A 23,032-nucleotide genomic window follows, 5' to 3' on the forward strand; every position below is an offset into this window, starting at 1 on the left:
TGAGAATAAATTTGCTAACTCTTCACCTTCAGTAGTACCGTTGGAGATGGAAGCGGAGGAGGTTTTTCTTCCACACAAAGATAAGGGCACAAAATATTTTTGTGGCGTACTCACTTTTGCAAACAGAACTGCACATCTAGTCGATGTTTTGTTTGGGGTTCTTTTTTCTTTATTTTTCTCTTGTGTCTTTTATACAGTATCTCTCATGAATTTGCTGTCATTGTAGGAAGAAGGCAGAAATCCTTTACAGGCAAGGTATACTAAAGGTTGTATTTCCTGAGCTCCTGCTCCCTCTTGAGCATTGGCCAACTTGTAGTTTAATTTGCGATTATGAGACTCCCAAATATGATCAGGCTTTGATTACTCAAAAGGAAAGCAGGAATGGGGGCAGGTTTCTTGCCAGAGGTGCAGACTTGGAGCCTGCTCATCCTTTCACTTCATGGCATACCATCATAATTGTGTGTGAGAACAGCATGCTTTGACCTCTGTTTCCAACTGCGGCATTTGCATGAGTGCAGCATTGCCAAGTGAGACCAATTTTACTGGGTGCATGTGCTGTAGAATAACAAAGGAGGCAGCTTACTGTGCTTTTGGTGGTGTTTGTCATGGTCTTTCCGTGAAGAAAGTAATTTCCTTATGCCCCTGTCCACCTCTGTAGTAAGTAGTTCAATCCTCTGTTTCTGTGTGAAGGAGGAAGCAATGATCATGGCTTTAGTGCCGTCTTTCTAAATTGACGTTAATACACAGTGCCATCCACTTTGACTGGATTTGGTCAATGTATGTGAACTGCAGGTTTTTGAACTTCCACTTTCCTTCAGGTTTTCCTGGGCTTTTTCTCAGGGATAAAGGTTTGCCTTTAGTAAGGCCGGTGAGAGGCAGTCTCATTTTAGTTTGGCCATTAAGTGTCCTTCAAGCCAATAGAAAACAAAACATCTGGAAGGATAAGTGCTTAGGTCTTCTGTATGTGCATTTTTGTCCCTTCAAGATTCAGCTGAGCAATTCTGCTTCCTCACAGATGGGGAGCTTGTGTTGCAGCTTGTGTTGACCTTTTATAGTCATCCAAAATACTGAGTGCACCAACTGTGCAGAACGATCAGTTTTCTGATTATTATTTACTGATTTTGCCATTAAGATCTTAAAGCTTTTGGTTTACCCTACTCCCCAAGAGCATGCAGTAGAAATTTGTAGAAAAGGAAACTCCCTTCTGCAAACTAGGAGGTTTGAGAGTGTGTTTCTCTGCATTGCTATGTGCATGTAGGTGCAGATGGGTGGTTAAGTGTGCAGAGCATGAGTCTGCATTATGGTTGGGATGGAATTTGGAGCACAATGTGCTTTGTAAATTTGAAGATCTGTCAGGAATATCACTGAAGCAGCACCTGAGTAAAAGGGCACAAAGGCAGTTCATCTCTTGTGTACTGTGAGGAGGTGGGTTGGGGTGAGCAGGAAAGTGGTAATTTCTTCTTCCCTGGAACCGTTACCTTCAAATGTTGAGTCACTAGAGAACCAGTGAGCTTGATAACCTTACAGCACTGCAAAATAGTTAGAGAGAGCAAAGATTTTTTTTTAGCCTTTTAAAATTATTTTTTTCTTTCATTAATACATTTGTCTTTAATTTCATCTGCCTGATTTCTCCCTGATAGAAATAGAAAGACAGGATTTCTTGCAGCTAATTCAGAGAAACTTCACCCGTCACCGTCTTTCAATAGTATATGAGGAGCAGAGCACGGAGGGCTTCCTCCATCATAAGAAAGCACAGGATGACAGAACAGTAATTTCAAATTATTGAAGGGCATTTTGAAGATAGATGTTTACCTAGTCATAATAAGCTGTTCTTATGCACATGTTGTGTGTACCTCACTTCAACATATATCAGCGAAAAGACTGTATAAAGCACTTATGCACTTGTGCTTCTCTAAGTACAGGAAAATGGACCAGCGCTCATGAATGGATATATATGACAAAAACACATTTTTCTGAAATAATGTATTAGGACCTCTTGGCCACTTTTTTCAGTCTCTGGTTTAAATTTCTTTTGTGACCACAGTGAATTCCTTAGCTTGGAAATGTAGATACTCTGTCAGAGTGTCACCACAGATGGCAAACAGAATGGTGGAATCTGCAAGGAGCATCCTGAATAAATTTCTCCCAGACATTTATATCTACACGGATCACATGAAGGGGGTGAGCTCTGGAAAGTGAGTATCCAGGATTCACAGGGAACAGAAATGTAATTCTGCATTTGTTCATCTGCTGGGGTATTCTGATTTGTAATTTCATTGAGTTTTAGACCATGATCTTCCATTTTGCTGACTTGAAATAAATATTCCTCACAGGGAAAAAATGGAATGATTCACTAGAGAAGTTTGTTTTACTCGTGGTAGAGGGATAGAAGTTGTGTGTTTTCTTAAACAAGGAATGTAATACACTGTTACTGCCACTAAAGGCAACTGAGCTCTCTTCAGTTTTAAACCTGTTGCTTTGAAGTGAGATTAAGATCAGAGGTGCCATGGTATGTTGTGAAAACTAACATTCAAACTTGACTATACACCTTCTGATGGAAATGGTAGTATTAAGGATGGGACCAAACTGTTTTAGAAAGTGTTAGAGCTGTATGGGTTGTCTTCTGCTTTACCATTACATAAATAGCTGAAGGAGCGTCCATTCACTAGCGAGGACTGGAAAATCGAGACATTACTGTACTTCCACAGATTTTGTTTGCCAGCAGAATACAGAAGTGATGGATGTGATTCAGACAATTTTACTGATATCTGTCAGCTTTGTTGTCCTCTAGTCACTTTTCATTGAGGTTGAAGGAGTTCTGGATAACTAATCTGTTAGTCTTCCGTCTGTATGCTCAAATCCAAGCATGCACATTTTCTTTCACTGTTTCTGCTTTTTGAAATATTACCTTAAAGAAAACTTGTTGGGTTTGCAAGTTTACAAATCTAAAAATTGTTGACTCACTTTTAAGTATTTTTCCTCTTTTCCAATCCTTCATCATACTTAATATCCTAGGTTAGTAAGTCTTGTGGCTCCAGACTGTTAACAGTGATCAGAATTGCAAAAACTTTTCTGGGAGCTGTGAGGTTTTGGGTTCTTACTTTGTTTTTTATCTCTCTATAAAGTGGAAAAGCCAAATGAATTGGGTCAGCAGCATCACATTTACTACTTGCATGGGTAGCCCATGCAGAGGGATAAATAATAGTATGGGAAGATGAACTGAATCCCTCTCTGCCTTGCTGGTGCATGTGGCTTTCTGATGCTGCGGTGCTGTCACATTCAGCATAAGTATGGCGCCAGTACGATTGCAGCGTACCTGATACTAACATTGTGCCACTTTGGCAAAGCCTTTTTTATTACTTGGTTCCCAGTGCTTCTGTGTGTCTTGGCAGGACAAGGAAGCAAGGCAATATGCCTCGTCATTTCCAGTGCTGCCTCTGGTGATGAGTAAGACCAGCAAGGACTAGTTCAGCCCATCTGTACCCAGCCCAAACCAAGTCCTGATTTTATAATATAAAGCGTTGAACTTCAGCCCTTCCACAGTGCCAAAAGCTTCAGGGAATACATATCTGAGCATCTTCTGCCCCATGTAATGTCTCTCTAAGCAGAAACTTCCCGGTTCTGTTTTGAGCATTTGCAGCAAAAAGTTTGTGCAGATGCTTCCTAATACTGTCTGCACATACATGAGGCACTGGACGATTTTAATTTTTATTTAGGCAGATTGCCACATGCTACTGAACACTAACAACATCTGCCAGTGGGTATAGTTATTAAAGGATACTTGTCCAAAAAATAGCGTCTTTGACACTGTTCTTGTCTGGCTGTCTAGATCTCTCTCTCTCTTTCAGAGGAAAGAAAGGAGAAGAGAAACATCTTCAACATACCTTCTGTGTTGCTCAGCAAGTGCAGGCAGTTAAATATGGGTGGGAACCACTGATATCTTTTCATTCCTGCCCTACTGAAATGCCTCTGGAGGAACTGTTGTTTTTCTGGCACTGGGAGAGTTTGTGTGTATTGGTGTTTGATTTTGTGGTTTGTTGATGTTGGTGACATTCCTTACAGTTTTGGGTCAGTGTGACTATTTTAATTAAAAAGTTTGGGTGGTGGAGGCAGCAGGAGCCCAAAACTGTGGGAAGTTGTTAACCTTATTTTGAATGGCTAGCTACTGGTGCTTTTCCAGAGCCTGTAAGAGGATCTTGTGACTTTTTTTTCCTTCCTTACAACTTTCTGATTTCTCAGCAAGCTGTACTCAGCCATCTGTGACTTTCTCGTAGCAAAAATGTTTCTTAACTCTCACAGTAGCATTTTGTAGGATCCTAAGCTCTGAGGAAAATAGGGGGGGGTTGTTTTCTTTCTTCAAATCATATGTTCAGAACTCTTAGACGGTTGTAATGATTTGGATGGTATTGAACTGAAAGTGAAAAGAAGTGATTTGAAATACAAGTAATGTGGATCAGACTTTCTTTTTATTCTCCTGCTTGGTGCCATGGCTATGGCTTCAAGGGCAAGAGCTTGATCCCTAAAGAAAGTTAGTTTTGGTTTTGAATGTCACAGAGAAGAAACTCCAGATACCTTTGAAATTTTAATCAAATATGAATTAAATAAATGTGAAAGAGACTATTTTTTTTAATAGAGGGGGATATTTCTGAGGTTTGGATGTTTTTTGGTTTGGTTTTTTTTTCCTTTTTTCCTTTTTAAAGAGTTTGTGCCAGAAATAGCCAGCACAGTGTGTTTGGGGCAAGTGGTACTGGGTTTAACTCTTAAATACTGTTGTTAATGTTTTTCCAGGGTGAATCAAATGTATAGAACAGGAAATTTGTCAGCAAGTCCAGATTCCCAGTGTTCTCATATGAGAGGAGCTGTTTGTGACTTGAGGAGGAGGTTGGCTGGAAGTAGTTCTTGGCTCATTACTTGGTTTCTGTCCTTAAATCAAATGCACTTTTCCCCTTTCTTTCAGATCGCCAGGTTTTGGCATGTGCCTTACTGCAGAAACCATCAACGGCACTATTCTCAGTGCTGAGCTAGCCTCAAACCCTCAGGGCCAGGGAGCAGCTGTGCTTCCTGAGGAACTTGGCCAGAATTGTGCTAAGCTGTTGCTTGAGGAGGTCTACAGGGTAAGTGGCCAATACGTTTTGCGTGTATAGCTGTAGGGGAAGAAGGTAATGACATATTGGTAAAGGAAGAGGTGGTTTGGGGGGCACCCTCAGGCTCAGATCCAAACAGATAAATGATCTGATGCTGCCAGTATCTTCTTCATCCAGGTAAGGAGTGGTTTTGAAGGGTTCCATTGGCAGTGTAATGACTCACTGGGCCATGTTATTTCCCATGTCCAGGAGATGTAACTATGAATCATAGTAGTGGCAAATTTTTCTTTTGTTGCTTTCTGTCTGCAACAGAGTTCAGTTGGCTTCACATGGGCTCTTACTTTTTTAATAAAAAGTTGGAGGGGTAATAGAGTCAATGCTTTTAAACTAGTGGTTGGAATGGGGCATTATGAGTGGGAGAACATATGAGGAAGAAGAAGCGGGGGGGGAGCAGCTAGCCTCAATGGTGGCTGCTTTATGGTGATGATGACAAAGTCAAATGTGCTGAGATCTGTTGGTTGTGTGAAGAATTGGCTGACTGGTTTGTTGGAAAGGAGCTAGGACAGTGTTTGCATAGGAATCTTAAGTGCATCACAGTCTTCCGCGGAGTAATTTTCTTTTTGTATTAAAATGTTTTTCATTTGTGGTGAGACTTTTAGTGGGTGACCAGCTTTCAGTCTTACAAATGATTTGGCAATTAGCATCATAGCGAGTTTCTGATTTAATAAAGAACCTACCTGCTTTTGTTGTGTATCTCCACCAAGGTTAAAAAAAGTAGCTGGTAGTATTGACAAAAGACATTTGGCCTTTAGGAGGCAGTCATCTACAGATTGTACTCACTGTTTTAAAAAAAGTAATTGCTCTGAACTGGAATAACCTGATAGGACTTTGCAAAGTATTAAAATTGCCGTTAATAAGATTCTGCATTAGGTAATGCAGATATCAATTATAAAAATATCCCTTAACCTCATCAGTCACATCCATGCCTGTAGTTCAGATTGTTCATCTGTGCCCATGTTAGCATTTTCTTTCTCTGCTGCAAACCCTTCATCTGTCTTGAATTACCAACTTGCCCACTTGTTCCAGTCTTCCATTAATATTTTGTCTTTGTTTATTAGGTATATGCACCATGTTGCTAGAGGACCTTCCCTTTCTAGCCCAGGGTTCTTATCTCATAGAAACACCACAAACAAATATTCTTCCTGGGTATAGTCCAGACCCCTTGAATTTGAAAGTCCAGCATGCATGGAGAATGCAGTCACAACTAGTGACTGAAACATCTGTCTGTTTCTACAATTATGTAGTGACAGGTAGCTATTTTTATTTGAGGGGTGAATTGTAAAATCTTTCAGCTTCCCCTCCGCACTCCCCCACCTCCACCCCCCCAAAAAAAAACCCTAAAATTTGGTAGGTTTGTTTCTTTGTGTAAACCTCTTGGAAAACATATTCAGGTAGTCAGATGATTGAAGGCATCAAAAATCCAATTTCCACATACTTCTACCAGCAGCAATAGGTATTTTTTTCCTTTGAAAACCATCCAGCACTTGACAGATTGAAACTAGTTAGGGAATTTGTCCAGATATTACACTCTCTTCAGAGTCAGATGTCAGAGAACTTCTGAAATGAAGAGGGCTGGAAAGACCTGAACCAGGTAATTTTCTGCATTAGTGTACTGCAGCCATTTGAATGTGATGAGTTAAATTCTGCAAAGCACCAGGATAGTAAGGATCTTGGGACAACAGAAAAAAAGCATTTGAGGAGGAAACAGGGTCAGGCAAGTATTTGAATGATAAAGTGGTAGGCCATGAGGTTTCAATGTCTTTGAAGATCAGATTCTGAATGAATGAGGTTGTTAGCTGTGGCCTGCTATGGTTCCGCTAGTGCTCCTGGAAGGCTCTTTTATGTGTGGACTGCTTCAGTCCAAGAGTGACTGACAAGTGCTGAGCAGTGTATGGACTGCTTGTGGTCCTCCAGTGCGGCAGCTCACGGTGGAAAAGTTCTTGTTAATTAGCATTTTTCGCTATTGTGCTGCTTGTCCACTGGAGTGCTCAGTCCTTATTCAGTGTTTATAAATTCCCTGCTCCCTCTGTCATGGCAATATGGTGGGTTTTGTTCTGTAGTTTTCAGAATGCACACTTGAATTTATGTATGACACACATGCTCACACAGCGCTAGCCAGGAATTTGGGAAGATGGGCTTTCTCATTGATTTTTTTTTTTTTTTGAGCTTAGGTCAGTTTGATCTAGTGTTGACCCCATAGAGGATAGAAAAACATGTTGCAAAGCATGCATTGTTTGTTTAGTTTGAAGATACTTTTTAAAGTTTCTTTGCCTAGATAAGATGTCTAGTGAAACAGTAAAAATTTGGGAAAGCTGTGCGTGGAGCAAGAATAGGTTGCTCTGAACAGGCACTCTTTACTCTCTTTACACCAGCTGCTCGCTGAATACAGGGCTCAAGGGAGAATTTGTCTCCCTGTGTTTAGATCCTCTCTTTGAGATTGTTCCTCCATCTGTGTCTTTGCCTGTAGGTACCATACTGCAGGAGTGAGGGAGGGTTGACTAGAAAAGGGCATCCTGGGAGCATTGGAGATAATTCTCTGTAGAAGGGTTTTAGCTGATGGGGTCACCCACAAATCTGCTGGAGTTCATTACTGTTTAAAGGGGCCCAGGGACATCTCTTAAAGTGCTTGCTTAATGCTTGCTGTTACGTGAACTTTACCACCTAGGAAATCTAAGCATTTGAGTCTTGCTATGTGAAGTGCTAAATGGTTCCTTTTACTAAGCCTTCAAAAAGAAATGAAAGAGGTCGTATGATTCTTGGAATCAGTGGAGCTTTTTTTATGTACATTTGTTGATGGAAAGATATCAGAGCTAACTGACTAATAATAAGGGCACAGTGGTAATTACACTGGCCCTGAAAGAGGGAGCATGGAGTGACTGGCTAGCATTGTCTTTACAAATCCATATGGAGTTCTTACCTAAGCTTAATTGTAGAAGGCCAGTAAGGATTTTCCTCGTCTTTGAAAGGCGTTGGTTATGGAAGCTTTATGTAGCAGGTGATTGGCAGAATGGGAAGGCCTGGAAGAACTGGAAAAGGATTGAATGTTTATATTCCTTGTGATCATGAAAAATAGGGGAGGATGCAATACCTATTTAAGGCTGTGTTCTTTAATGAAGAAAGGTTGATGTTAGGGGGGCTTGGAGAAGCAGGAGGGGTAAGGCTGTTTGTGTTATTTAACTAGAGCTAAAATGAGTGAAGCATTTCCCCTGAAGGCTTAATTTTCAAGATGGCCTTACTTCAGTGTGACAAGGCTCTGCTCCATTCTTCTGGGGAAGAAAAAAAAAACAACAAACCAACCAGCCCTCTGCACTTCACATAACATTGAGGCATGCAAGTATGTACCGTACGGCTAAAGGAGGAAATTGTGTGTATGCCAAAATATAACCAAGACTAAATCAGAGCTGGGGTCAAGCTCAGAAGAATAATCCTCTTCGAAACACTGTTGTCCAATACCCAGAGTTGTGGTATTTGTGTGTGCATGTCAACTGTGGTATTTGTATAACAACATTTCAAAATGGACGGGATTTTAAGTGATCTGTGTCTCTAATTGTCACATCCAGCTGGATCTGGCTCTGTTGTCAATGGAAACAATAATGGAGAAACTGCCATAAACTGAATCAATATGGACTAGAAGCTGCATCCTAGGTTGGTAACAAGTGCCAGCTATTTTGGAACAAATGTCAGTACTTTAGCTCTGACTTTGCCCATCCCATTTCTCTTGGGAGGGTTGGTTTTGATTTTGGACTCTTGAGTAAGTAAGTGGCAGGTGGGTTGAGAGAAAAAAGTTGGGAGCGGCATGTCCTTCATTTGGCACGTTACTGTTCTGTCATCATTAGATTACAAGCAAATCACTTAATTTCCCTGTCTGGCAACTGCCCATGTGGGAGTGGGCATAACAGTGCATTGCTAATGCACAACAACAGTGGGGACGGCTGACTCACTGCAGCAAGAGAGCTTATGTAAGCAGCTAGGACGTGATGGATGCATCCTGTTTTGCTATATTGTTTAGGACGTGGTTGTCTCCATGCTGATTGAAGCTTTTGTATAAATTTGGTCATAAAAATAGATGTTTTATAATGTTTTCAGCTTTAGAAAAGCAAAAACAAGCTCAAAAAATGTGAAGTTTTCATCCAAGTGATAAAGAGCATTTTGAATTATTAACCGAACTACAAATACAGAAAGTCCTGTGTCAGGAATACTTCTTAAACTCTCAGCTGCTTCTTGCACATGTTTCAGATTGGCAAATACAGCTGGTGAGAGCTGTGGCTCTAGATGGCACCAGCAAATTCTGCAGGTACACTGTTCGCTCAAGATAAAGCACAATTTTTATCAGTCCCATAGAGGGCATTAGGTTGAGTGCCTGAACTTCACTTTGGTATGGCAGGTTCATGCAGTTAAAAGGGCAAGGGCTGCTGTAAGAGCATGTTGCGAGGAGTTAGGTCATGATAGTGAATGTAATGAAGATGTTTCCTTTGTTGTGGTGTATAATTTGTTGCAAGAAGTGCAGGAGGCTTTTTTCAGAACGGAGCTGAGACTTGTCACACTGAAGCAAGGCCATCTTGAAAACTAAACCTTCAGTAACTGTCCTTGGAAAGGTCCTCCTTTCTGCCCTCTCACTGAGTAAACGTGCTGAGGGTGTCACATCATTGTGTTTTCTTAATCTGTGTAGTCCAAAATTTATTTTGCCCCTCCCTTGCCTTTTTGGATGGTGTTAGCTCTTAAAATGAGGGCAGGTTACTCCTTGCCCACAAAGGTGACTGTCAGTTTACCTCATTAGAGAATTTGTTTTTAAAAGGATGAATTTTTAGTTCTGCTCTCTCCAGAGACCCTATTCAGAGGGCTTAGCAGTAGGCCTGATCCAGCAGGAAACTGTTCATAGATTTCATGTGGCTGTGGATCAGGACGAATGGACAGTCCGAAATAATGTTATGCCAGATATTTTTTCTATTTTTCAATGCGTTTGCATAGTAATAGTTGGTAAATTCTCTCTACAGCAGTCTTGACTGAAAGTATCCCTTTTAATTTGCGTTCAAGCTTTGTAAACGAAGAAAGCTTTCCTATTCTAATTTACGTATGCATCATGGTTAACAACTTCCACATGCAAAACAATTTACCATGCATGTATGACTTACTACAGTCAAATATGTACAAGACTATGTGTAGTTCTACATAATTTTATGCATGGCTTTTTCACATAGCAGTAAAAAAAAAATTCCCATTTTAAATATAGGGGAAAAAATGTTTGCAAATGTAAAACCACAGAAGTTAGCAGCAAGGGCTTAGGTGGATGTGTGTGAAACAACTTTTAACTTGCTGTTTTGCACCTGCTAATGCTGAACTATTTGTCCGAATGTAACTTTATAGTTATGATAAAGTGCTGCGATTCATGGTATCGTCAAATGCACATGAAGTATAATTAATACCTATTTTCAACTTAATGCAAAGAAATTCTTCAGTGCTTACATTCTGTGATGTTAGAAGAGAACAGGTTGGGAGAGGTGGGAGGGATCTTTAATGTGACCTTGTTACTGCTGTTTTGTTTTAGTTCTGTTCCTTTCCCAGCCTGCCATGTGAAATTAATTTGTCATTGTTAAAAAATCTAGATTTTTATCTTTTTGGCCCTTGAAAATTGGGAGCGGTAATTCAGCCTTTTAAGTGTATCTTTCTCCTTCATTACTCTCCTCCCATCCCAATTTCTGGTTTGTACAGAGATTAATTATTAAAACATTGTGGTTTGCAGGGAGGCTGTGTAGATTCAACAAATCAGAGCCTTGCTCTTCTCCTCATGACCCTTGGACAACGAGATGTTTCCAAAGTCCTGTTAGGACCTCTGTCTCCGTACACGTAAGTTGTTTCGTTCAGTTTAATTACCCAGTCTTGTTTAATTCACTAGTTTTATTGCACAGCTATTTTTTGTATATGGAAGACTTTGCCTGTGGCTATGAATAGAACAACTTGTACCTGTCTTCAAATGAGACAGGTGGTGTAAGTTACCTGGTGTTTATTTCTACATGTTAGAAGATGATTCCCTTACTGTTCTATATTATTGCTGGTTCTGAGAATTGCAGAGATGGGGTTTATTGTTGGTTCTTAGTCTTGCATTTTATGTGTACATCAGTTTGCTTTTTGTTGCCTAGCGTACACTACCGTGTTTTCCTAGGGATCTCTCTGTAGCTGTGGCACTACATTGGCATGTTTCAAATAGCTAGCCAAATGCTAAAGCTGTGATTGTCCGTAGGAAACAGCGTAAGAGTTTAATTCATGGAGCTATGTGCAACCCCAAAGCTTTAGCCCTATCGGGCAGCAGACTTCTATCTAGTGCTTCGGTCTCAATTTTCATTAAAGCTTTGTCTGCAGCTGGTAGTGGTTCAGAGGATAGAAAAAGACTAAATTTCTTACATTGCTAGTTGCAACACACAGGTTAGGGGAAGGGCATCTAGTATCAAAAATCTCATTTACTCTATCAGACTGACAAGTGACCAACTAGATCACAGTTATTCGTAGAGACTGAGCAGTTTTCATTTAATCAAATGGAGGGAGGTTTGTTTATCTGACAATGGCATCAAATAATAAGACTATGAACTGTCCTTTTTCGGTTATCATGGTACCGGTGCTGTATACGTGAAAGGTACAGTACTGTGATAACTGAAGAATGGTGGTGCCATCACATGAGAGCTAGAAATTGCCTAACTGCTATTCTCAACCCTTGTTATCTTGGAAACAACATTCATCAGATTTTGAGGGGAAGACAGGGAAGCCTCCCATTGCACAGGGGTAAAGTAATCCCCTGTAAAGTAAGTATACATGTGAAAGGCTTACAAAGAGTAGGTATCGGCGCTTGAAGTGCACAGTTAAGTATGTGAAACAAACCAATCGCTTGTCATTGTCCAGTCTTTTTTTTTTGTCTTTTTTTTTTTGATGCTATGAAAATCACGCAAGCACACTAGTTTATTTTGTAAGCAGGCTGATTTAAAATAGGTGGGTTGTCACTTCTTCCAAGCTAGGAGCATGTGGCAGGGATGAAGGTCAGGAGCAGACATCCTGAAGCAGCATGTGTCACATGAGATCCTAAAATCTGTGATTCTCTGAGAATTTGTGACTCATCAGTCCTATGAGGATCTATTCAGAAATCATGCAGCTCTGTCTGCAGCACCCCTGTGCCCTCACTAAGGCAGCTCATAAAGGGCTGAGAAATCTGGCTTGCAAGCAACTCATCGGATGCACAGGCTTTTCAAGTAAATTGCAGTAGTCATGTTCCACTTCATTGTCCCTTCTTTTCTCTCTTGGGGCTGTGACACCTCTGCATTTAACACTTTCACCCTACAGATTCCAAAGTTATTTATACACCGTGTTATGCTAGATTGGCTTCCCTGTCTAGCACAATGTAGCATAAATGTGACAGTTCAGCTGGCAGATGAGAGCACTGTGTGGGGACATAGTGCTTTGGAATACGTCCATCAGAATGAGGAAACATCTCCCATATTTGTGTATTTCCACGAGATACATCCTTTGCCCCTGCTAATGGCATGATGGCAGGCAACACCATGAGCAGGGCTGTCCTGAGTGGCACTGGGGACACCAGTCCCAAAAAGACCACTTGGCCTGTGGCCATCTGGATTACCTCCTCTCATCTTATGCTCCAGATTTCACAGAAGCAAGCACCTCTCTGTCAAGCTGAGCTTAAAATCAAATGCAGGGTGCTAGCTGTGTTGCCACCTCGCAGAGATCAGTCTTGCAGGACAGGCTAGTCTGCATGCAGGTGAATTGGCATGAGCCAGGGGTACGTGAAGGAGAGCAACAGGAAAGACTCAGTGCCTGGTTTCGCAAGGGTTTAGGGGCTTCAAGCTGAGGGGAGCAGGCCAGGCGCAGCCCCTGAGGCGGGGCTGCCTCGGGCAGGCCGCCTCTTCCCGGCCGGGCCGCCGCTTTCGGTTGTACCCCGAGCCCTCCCCGGGGTCGGGGGTGTCTGTCCCGCCCCGCACCCAGGCCCTCGGCCTGTCTCCCTCCCCGCAGCCTGCCCGCTGCCCGTCGGACCGGGGCCGGGGCCTCCCCGCAGCGCGGCGCCCCCTGGCGGCCCGCGCGCCCGGGCACTGGCCGCAGGCCGTGTCCAGCAGCCGCAGGTCAGGCCCGGCTCCCCCCGGTTTCCCCCCGGGCGACGGCCGGGGAAAGTCCCCGGCGGGACGCTGGGGAGCAATACCGGAGGCCGTCGGCGCTGCCAGGCTGTGCCCTGTGCTGTTTGTGGGGCAGTCGAACCAAGAAGGCGTTGCTGATGCGCAGGTCTTCTCTCGCACTGATCTGCGAGTTGGTCACTTTGCCCTGACAGGGAGCTAAGATGTGTGAAGTGGTTATGTACCTTTTGGTGTTGCTTAGCAGGCTTCTGGGAAAAGATAGCACTTAGATAAACAGACTTTTTTTTTTTTTTGGTAGTACAATGGTTTTTTATTTGAAAGCGGCTGGCCCTGAGGAAAACCTCCACTGGGGCTCATGTAGTTGTCCCCAAGCCTAAGGACAAGTGTTCAGCTCTGCCTTGTTCTTGCCTGAACACACAGTCTACATTTCCAGCAAAATAAGCTTCTCTATACCTCTCCCTCCCTCCCTCAGTCCTCCAGTCTGTACGTGTATGTTTGGTGCAGCCTCCACTACTATTTGAAGTGCAAACCCTCCCACGTGTGACCCATATCAGCCTCAAGCTAATATAAGTATGCTTTCTGCTGCCCTTCTGTCACATATCCCTGCCTTTCCCCCCTCTTTTTCTCCTATTTCCAGGGCTCTTACCACTTGTGCTTCTACTGCTACAAGACAGAGCTGGCCTCTTGTTGCTCCCAAATTCTCCCCCAACATCCCCAGGCAGCCTCCCCTTTGCTCCCACTCCTGTGAGCCTTTCCCATGTACCTGGGGGCTGTGGCAAAGCCCTCTTGCTTTTTCCTCACTCTGCCTTTATTCAAAAGGGAGAAGAGGTAGAGAAGCACGGTTGTCCACATATGTACAAAGAGAGGTACAGAGAGAACTGATCCCACCAACATGTTGCAGAGTTTGCTGATGAGCTTTTAGGATTTTTCCCTGAGCCTCCGGCTCCACGCTGCCTCTGGCATTTGTACAGTTTATTCTGTGCCCTCCTTGCAGTTCAGCATGCCACTCCTGCTGTTCTGGGCTTGGCTGCTTTCTTGTCACACTGCCAGAGCTCTGGGAAAGGACCCAGCTAAGGAGGAGGCTGGTACAGATCCTGTTGCCTGTCAGCTTTACTTAAGCATTTGTGCCAGCATATGCCCATTTGCCTATTATAGCAGCAACCAGAAACCTTGCAGCTGGGGAGGCATGGAAGAAAAGGTGCTTTTCAGTTCATTCTTTCAACTGTTAATCCATCTGAGCGATGAGAGAGCTGGTGTCTGTGCTGAGGCCAGGAAGGTGAGGTAGAAAGGTGTACATAGCATGGGGAGCCAAGTGCCCACATTTACCCTGCAGAGGTATTCAGCTGACTGCCCCAGAGATAACTCTCTGATCTTGCTAAGCACAGACCAGTGTAGGTAACAGCAGCCTCTCTTTGGCTCCTGCTGTTGCCCTCCTCTCCCCATGCACATACCCGAGCGCATGCCCAACTGAAGTGGATAAGGCAATTCTTGCTCCTGCAACTTTCATTGTGCTTATTCACAATTTCTGTGAATAGGAGCTGCCAGGAGGCTTTCAGAGGCTACATGATGTTAGAGTGGCGACAGTCCTATGCTCTTGGTCTCCTGCTTCCCATTTTGTGGGTACTTTCTCTTGATTTGGTGTAATGATGTAAGTGTGATTAGCTTGCGATTGTGCTCTCAGCATGCAGCGCAGAGGCTTTTTCCAGATTGCCAGCCAAACAAATATGCGGACTGGATGTGCACATTCCCTTTCTTTAAAGGTTAAACTTAACCTAAGAAGGGCACATACCAATTGCTGCAGGAGATTGAACCTTAGTTCAAGACTGCAGACTTGCTTGTGGCCATGACTAGAAGAGACCAGACTTCAGTCAGGAGCAATTACCAGTTTTATATTTGTATCCTTTTGGTGTAATTGCTTATTCCTGTTTTGAGGAAGCCAGTAGGAATGTTTTCTTGGCTGTTTTTGTTTTTGTTCTTTTTTTTATATTTTTCAGTAGTTTTTCCTGTCACTCGCCCTCCAGTCAATGTGCGTTTAGGAGCGCTGTGTCTGTTTAGTCTCTTCGTGCCTCTCGTTCTAAAATGATGAAAGGAAAATTACTCTTTTTTCCTGAAAATGAGGAGAGAAAACAGGAAGAATTCTGAGTCTGAATGTGATCATAACAAAATATTTAACTAAGAAGTGGACAAGTTAGTAATACATACCAAATACATGCTTTAGGATCTGATGTCTCTTAAAGTATGCACCAAGGCCAACCTTTTGGCTATCCCTGTTTAACTTTTATTTCTGCTTTAAACATTGGGGGGGGGAGTACTACAGGTTGGTATGGGGTTCATACAGCCCTGATGGAGAGTCAGCATCATGAGTGAGTGACCTTGCCTGGCTACATCTCTTCTTTCTCCTTCCTTTCTTCTTCCCTCACCATTTTGTCTTGCTATCTTATCAGGCATTCCTTCTCTCTCTGCTTATACAGAGAGTGCAGTGGTTTCAGTAGGGGTCACTAGCCACTTCGACAACACAAGTGAGAACAATGTTTGGAGCCTGTAGGCTTGTTTATGTGTACTAAGCAGTATTTTCATGTTCTATTCACTGTGCTCTATGTTGCTGGCATAAGTGTTAGTACATACTGCTAACGGGCTTTCTGTTTCGTTTCTTAAACTCTGTTGTTTTCTCTCCCTCAGAATTGAGTTTCTGCGACACCTGAGAAGCTTCTTCCAGATCATGTTTAAAATTGAAACAAAGACCCCTGAGGAAGAGCACATGGGCGGGGAGAAAGTCTTAATGACGTGTGTTGGCATTGGATTTTCCAACCTTAGCAAAACTATAAGATAAGAAACATCTGCAGACTTCATGAAATGGGGTGACAGAAAACACTGCGAAGATCTGATAAAACCTGCCTTTCCCTGTGCTTATTCTAGCACAGGAAAACCAGTGATGATTCCAGTGCAGAGGTACCCAAGCTTGCTGCATGTAAACAATAAAGCTGACTTTAAGCATTTTAGACCTCTACTGTTTATAAATGCAACGCCAGTATTCTGTGCTGCATGGAACGGCTGGCTGGCATCTCAGCTGGCTTGGGACGCTTTGCACTGTATTCCACTGCTTGGGACACAGTGCCTCTTATGTCCCTGTGCCCTCAAGCCTTAATGCAGTGGGTGTTCTAGTTTTGTGTATCTACAGACTCCACCCTTAGCTTTTTCTGAAAGGTTTAGATACAGAGGGAAAATAAGATTGACCAAAATGAGCTTTGCAGTGCAAAACAAATGATCACAACAGAAACATTAGATTCTTGAGGTAATTGCAGAGACAATACTGGCATGGAAATAAAAGTAAAGGTGTGACAATTTTTTGTTTATACATTACATGTGTATAGAATTTGTCAGATGCTTCACTCCTGCATACATTGACTAAATTACAGTTTCACAGGAAGAAAAAAATATCTGTCTTTTCATTTTTCTTAATGTTAGAATACTGCAGAAGAGATCACAGCCTATACTGACTTGTTTTAGCCTCCTCTGCAAAGATGGGCATGGGAGGAGAAACCTCCTTGACAGTTTTTGACTTGTCGCATATATTCTTTGTAGGTTTGTTCGGCATGCCACACACTGCAGTTCACAACTAGTTGTGAAAGGTAGCAAAAAAGAGCTGTAGGCTTTGAGGGAGAAAAATATTTTCAGTTACACCATCACACTTTGTGCAGCTGCTCCCTTTTGGAAGAGGGGATAATGGTGTATGGGCACTGCTTGGACAGGTGCAAAAAGTTTCTACCAGGATATAAATACTTACCCAAGAAAGGCTTTTGGTAGATTCCAGGCAAACCTGCTGAAGTTAATGCTGAACTCCTGACACAAGGAAAGAAATTTATACTTGACTTCAGACTACACTTGATGTGTCTGGAGTAAAATAAAACCATGTCAAAAGCTGGTATATAAAGAGAGCAAATACTAGTGACTGTGTTATAATGGTCTTACAGACTTTATCTGATGCCACTGTAAAGTGGGCATTACCTCTGTAATATGAAAAATGTATATTGGACCCAAAAGGACTTTGACAAAAAGTTAGGTATTTGGTTAGTGTTTTATTAACTATTGCAAGCTGTGTGAGTAATTTTTGTACTGTACTTTGTTCTTGTTGCAATCTGTCTAAACATGTTTTGGAAAAATAAAGTATTTTTTCCTAAATAAGGTTTTATTTCCCTTCAAAACAAACAACAACCAAAAAAACCTTTTCCCCAGCCCTATAAGATGGCACTTCAAAAGATAAATGGCTATTTTGAACTGACACATCAAAAGAACAGCTTTGGGAGTTGCCAGGGTGGGAGGAAGGGATGGGAGGAAGGGAGAGGGTGAAGCCCTTCTTACAATTTACTAGCTTTCCAAAATTTGATTTGCAGCTAAGGAAACCCTAAATAAAACAGTAGAATGTGAAATAAAATTCTTTGACTATATTTTTTAAACTTCAAGTTACATTAGGAAAAAGTATGTGGACAAGGAAGAATTCACCTTGCTCCCTTCTGTCACCTATGCAATGAAAAAGCTAGAAACTCTCCAAATTAAAATTACCCTAAATACACGGAGCCACTGATCCAAAAGATGGAATGTACAAGCTGAGATTAATAGCCACTAGAATAAAAATATAAAGCTTACACTAATTAGAGATACAAGTTTGTAGCACAGCTCAGATTTCCAAAATTGGCCTAAGTAAAAATTTGGAAGTACTGTCACAATTTCAAAAATCAAAAGCTTTATTATCTTTAAACTTTTAAAGCTCTTAACTTTGAAGCTGTGACAGCTTTTCCAAATGTTCCAGTTGCACCAAACATAGAAAGGGCAATGTGTTGCCCAGGTAGCAGATTCTTTAGCAATAGAGTAATTATGTCATAAAACTACCTGTGCTTAACTGAACATCAGTGTTAAAGTTAGACTGCTAACCCTTAGCCCTGCTGCAAATTGCATAGCTTTACAGCAGAACGCTTGCCATGACTCAGAGTTGCTTGTTGCTTTACAGAGAAAAAGATAGGTATATGAAAGGAATATGTTTTTCCAGAACAGCCAGTCGCTGGAGAAACGGGAACAATTCTAGAGGAGGTTTTAGGTAAGAGCTTTCTTAAAATTGTTTGACCTTCACATTCTGTGAAAAGTACTTATTAGGAGGATATCCTGCAGATAAAAGCTGTTTGTTTTTCGGCAGAACAGCTATTAACACCTGTTTTGGTGGACTGATCCCACAAGCAGTAAGATAGTTCAATTTTAATGCTGGACAGAGGAAATGAATTTTTGGTGAAGACAATACTCTTTGTAGCCACAGACTTTATGGTAAGGATGCTAGTTACTAGGAGATGCATCATTCATCTCAGTCCATCATGGCAGATTTAATACTCAGATAACTTGAATTTGAACTGATTAGCTGTATGTGAATAATCCTGTATTCTTTGAGCTATCCATCAGCAATTTAGTTAATCCCTTTGGGTGAACAATTCTTGTAATACCCTTCTGCTGTGATTGGAAACTTTTCTGCTTACAGAAAAATTTAAGGCTGGACCATAAGGAGGTACAGGTATGGGGGGGGACTAATTAAGAGAAGTATTTCGTAATGTGCATTTTAATTGCAATAATTTTAACATATGGGGAGAGGGTGAAGAATGCACAGGTTTGGGAGAGAACTAATCAGAACACCTCATTAAATGGAGAATCTCTTCCTTTAAACTTGCCTAACAGGAAAGGCTGCTGCAGTGGTGATATCAAAAGACTTTGCAAAATGTGCCTTTACCTTGCACCCGCTTCCACTTTTGTAATATCTATTGTCAAACTCTCTTCCATTTCTAAGCTAGGATGGTAACTTGACTGCATCTTCTGTGGTTATGTCAGAAAATTCACGTTAACTTGCTGTAGGACAGGTTCTGGAGTAGTAGAGATTATGTTGAAGGTGAAATCGCTTCAGTCCAAGCCGGTGCACTTTACTGAAGGCGTATGACTAGAAGCTGGTGCAGTAGCTGGGGAAGCACACAGTAGGTAAGTTAGCTAGGCCAAAACAGTAAGTACATGGCTGTCTTGGGTAATGTTTTCAAAATGGTGATTATGTTACTGCCAGAGCATAGACATTCTCTCTCTTCTCCTTCCCCACAGGTGATATTATGAGTCAAACGGATTTTGTTTCAAGCCACTGAGGCATAATTCTGCTGCTTGCAAGCTCTGACATTCACTTCCCCATTTTTTCAGTCATGCTCTTGAGACAGCAACAGGAGGGAAAAAAGACAAAGAAGAAAAGTACCAGCTTTCAGGAGGCGTAATTTTGCCTATGAGTTTCTTTCTCATTTTTTGATACTGTATGGCCATTTCCACACTTTTATTTTGTATGTCTGATGAAAGCATTTCTATTTAGTCTAGATCCTAGGGGATACCAAGTGAGACATGCAGCTGTCTCAGGGTAACTCTAAATGAAAGAAGGTTGAAGGGGCATCTTTTACAGTTACTGCTTAGGTCTTGGTAAGCTCTGTCTTAAAAGATCATTCTTGGTGGGGTATGTACAGTTTTCCTTGTGTCTGATCTAGGAGCAGCACTGACAAGCGCTGAAAAACACGTTATTACTTGTTGTCAGTGGGAGGGGTAAAAAGACAGAATGTCCTGCAGGGAAGAGAGTGTGTGGGTTGAAACTCTGCGGTGACAGCATTGTATGTGTAATGAACGTAAGTCATGTACTGCGTCAGAGCATCACAATGTCCAAATAGCACTTATGCTAGCTAAAGTTAAGTTAGACATTGTTATAAGGCAGATTTGTTAGGATGATTTGTAGTATATCTGTAGCAATAGATGTTGGGTGTGAGTGCTAATTTCCCTCCTGGAACAGTAAGATTATTATATATACACACACCAAGAAGAGTGCACAGACCTGTATTCCCTGTGTACGAGAGAGTATAGAAACAACTGTGTTTGTGGAGGTGGCAATCAGGAGACCCATGGAGAAAATGCTTTATTATAAACTGGTATTGATTAACGATCTAACCACAAGAAAACAATGGCCAAAAGCAACTCTTTACATCAGGGTGAACAGTGGCTGGGAGCCTGCCACTGCTGGCAACCCCTCTGCACAACTGTGCAGCTTTTAAGGGGGGCCCTTTGTGCACACCAGGGATACACTGGTGTCTTTGTACATTTGCCCTCATGCTGTATGTCTGCTAGATTGTCCACACTCACCCTGCGCTTCTCTGCATTGGTTTGGCCACACTTCCCTAGCAGCCTCCACTGTGCTGTTCACACAACAAACATCAATACTCCTTTAACAGTGAGCCCGTGGTGGAAATCTGTAGGGTCCTTATGGAGACTGATCCATGTGAGGTACACAGTGCTTAACTATGGATGAGCTAGTAGGATTAAGGGCTTGATTCCAGTGATCATCACTACATGTCAGTGACACATTCCATTATACAAAATGTGACAGGCTCAGTAGGGCACCTGTGTTTGCAGGCTGCATCGACAGTCACACCGTTTGAGAACAAATGTCTTACTCCTCCTTAACTTGCTTCTAACCTGCAACCACTCTGCTCCTTGAAAGTTACTTACACCTTTTCCAACCCTAAACTGCCTCCATGGAATAAGAAAAGAAGTTGCTTTAGCCAGCGATGAATGTAGATATATCCTGTAAGGTAAGACTGTGGTTTTGAATGGTCATCCCTCAGCACCATCAGAGCAGACAATTCTCTTCCATGTGTCTAGAAATGTAGTTTTGATTAGGTATAAAGTACTATGCATCTGCAAGCTGGGTCTAGACCAAAATACGTATGAGTTTTGATTATTTATTCTCTTTTTTTTTTAACATCACCAAAGTGGAAAAAAGAAAAAAAAATAAATTATGGCTTGTTTGTGTGTCAGCATTCAGAAGGGGCCTGATTCAGTAAAGCTTCCCGAGAGATTTGTTTAAGTATGTGTATTGAGAAACACATATACAGATTCAGAATGTGTCTGCGGGAAAGGGTTTCTACTGCAGAATGCTTCTGAGCACTGAATGTAAAAAGCCACTTCATAATTCACACCACAAGTGTATTATCCACTATTTTCACCTTGTTCTTTGTGACTTAAATAATGTATGTAATGTACTTTCAAAGAAAACATCCACAATAAATCAGGGCTAAATAAGACAGCCCAGAAAATGTTATTCCCATTTCTTTCAGAAATGTGTTTGTCAGGTTGTTAATAAAAATACTGTTTGCTTATCCTTCACTATTCATGTCAGTAGTGAGTTTTCCCTTGAAACAGTGTAAAGACCTTGTTCTAGTCTTTTCTAAGTAATGATGTATGGATTCAAAGTGAAGAAGAGCTGATTTGAAAAGATCTGGCTTTTTCCACGGTATGTAGAGCATCTTAGAAGAACAGGCTATTACACAACGCACAGGCTCCTTAACAGCTTCTTACTCAACAGTAAGGCAGGGAGGGGGGGGACTAATCTGAAGCTACACCATCTGGGGCTGGCCTTGTCACGGGAAGAATGTGGCAGCTGCCTTTCTTCTTAATTTTCAGTTTCGAAGCACAAATAAAGAATGAACATCTGTTTCAGCTTGCAGAGTTATTAAGCGTTGTAAGCAGATGGTTTTTAAGACTTGAAATTTACGGTAAGAAGTGTTCATGAAAAGAGGGTGTAACTAACAGCCAAGGAGATGGATCTTACAGAATCCTATTACCCTTCCTTTCCCTCCCCAGCCCCACAGGTTTACACAGAAAAGAGCAATTTGGTCAGAAATTGCTGAATAGCTGTTGAGACATTGTAAGGAAAATACAGGAAACTATCAAAATCCTTACTCGCCTGACAGAAACATGGCATAACAACTTAACCATGCTTATGTTCACGGCATTTTCTTCACTGACCCAGCTTTCGAAGAAAAAGCTGCTATGAGACAACTTGACTGAAACTTTTGTTTTCACACCTTTTCAGATTTCAGTAAAATCCCTCATTGATCTCCTCTGCCTTATGTCTTCACCGGGCAAGAACAATGCTATTAATTAATGAACTATTTGAATTGTTTTTGCCAAGTCATAGGCATATAAATATAAAAAGGTGCATTGCTTGCATTCATGTAACGAAATTCTTGGCTTTATGGATTTTTATCCTCTGTTCCAAAGTCTGTGTTTTGGAGAACTGCCTTTGTGCCTGTGGTACAGAAGAATGAAGTGATTCATTTGTATCCCACAGGGAGCTGGACTAGAAAATATCAAGAACCACAGGTTCTCAGGTCTGTGCGAACATTTCCGCCCCTTATGAGGCCTATAAGCACATTGTGGCTCTTACAAGCCCAAATCTCCCTGGCTTATTTCTGCTCTTTTTTCCTGTTTTTTTTTGTTTGTTTTGTTCATAGGATTTGTTTGGGCTATTTTGTCTAATTAGATTCTTGTAAAGACTAAACCCTGCCATTTTTACTTGAGAAAGGTTTCCTTTGTGACACATCCCCTTCTCTGCTCATCTGTTCTCCCTCCTCCTGTTAGCTCCATGGCCTTTCCTCCATCGTACAAGCCCCCCACCATGCTGCTGTGGGGTTCTGAGTTGCTGGATCATTTCCCGCCTCTCTTCCCTGGCATGTACACGGATTTTTCTGGAGGCTATCTCCCTGGCCACTCACCCAGACAACTTCCCTCTCTTTTGTCCAGCGGTCACTGATTTGCCTTATTGCAGGGACTTTCATCCAGGGTTTATAAAATGGAAAAGCGAATTGATACATTGGAGTTGTTCTAACTGAATGTGCCCTAGTAGTCCCTGCTGTGGAAACAAAACATTGT

The 23,032-nt window shown here is 41.8% G+C and overlaps 1 protein-coding gene and 1 long non-coding RNA gene across 2 annotated transcripts in view; both read left to right on the forward strand.

The window, feature by feature from the left end:
- The window catches only part of RCL1 (RNA terminal phosphate cyclase like 1), a 29,272-nt gene extending 11,820 nt beyond the window's left edge, over window positions 1-17,452 (forward strand). The window contains exons 6-9 of the mRNA XM_076362629.1: window positions 2,070-2,195; window positions 4,958-5,114; window positions 10,885-10,988; window positions 15,950-17,452. Coding sequence (XP_076218744.1) covers window positions 2,070-2,195; window positions 4,958-5,114; window positions 10,885-10,988; window positions 15,950-16,100 — 538 coding nt within the window. The 3' untranslated portion in view covers window positions 16,101-17,452. The remainder of the gene's footprint in view (window positions 1-2,069; window positions 2,196-4,957; window positions 5,115-10,884; window positions 10,989-15,949) is intronic.
- Window positions 17,453-18,263: 811 nt separating this feature from the next.
- On the forward strand, window positions 18,264-20,358 carry LOC143172572 (uncharacterized). Its single transcript, XR_012997364.1, has 3 exons — window positions 18,264-18,362; window positions 19,160-19,279; window positions 19,394-20,358. It is a non-coding gene; the product is annotated as an uncharacterized LOC143172572 (long non-coding RNA).
- The last annotated feature ends 2,674 nt before the right edge of the window (window positions 20,359-23,032 follow it).

The sequence above is a fragment of the Aptenodytes patagonicus genome, chromosome Z (genome assembly GCF_965638725.1).
Source record: "Aptenodytes patagonicus chromosome Z, bAptPat1.pri.cur, whole genome shotgun sequence".
NCBI classification, from domain to species: Eukaryota; Metazoa; Chordata; class Aves; order Sphenisciformes; family Spheniscidae; genus Aptenodytes; species Aptenodytes patagonicus.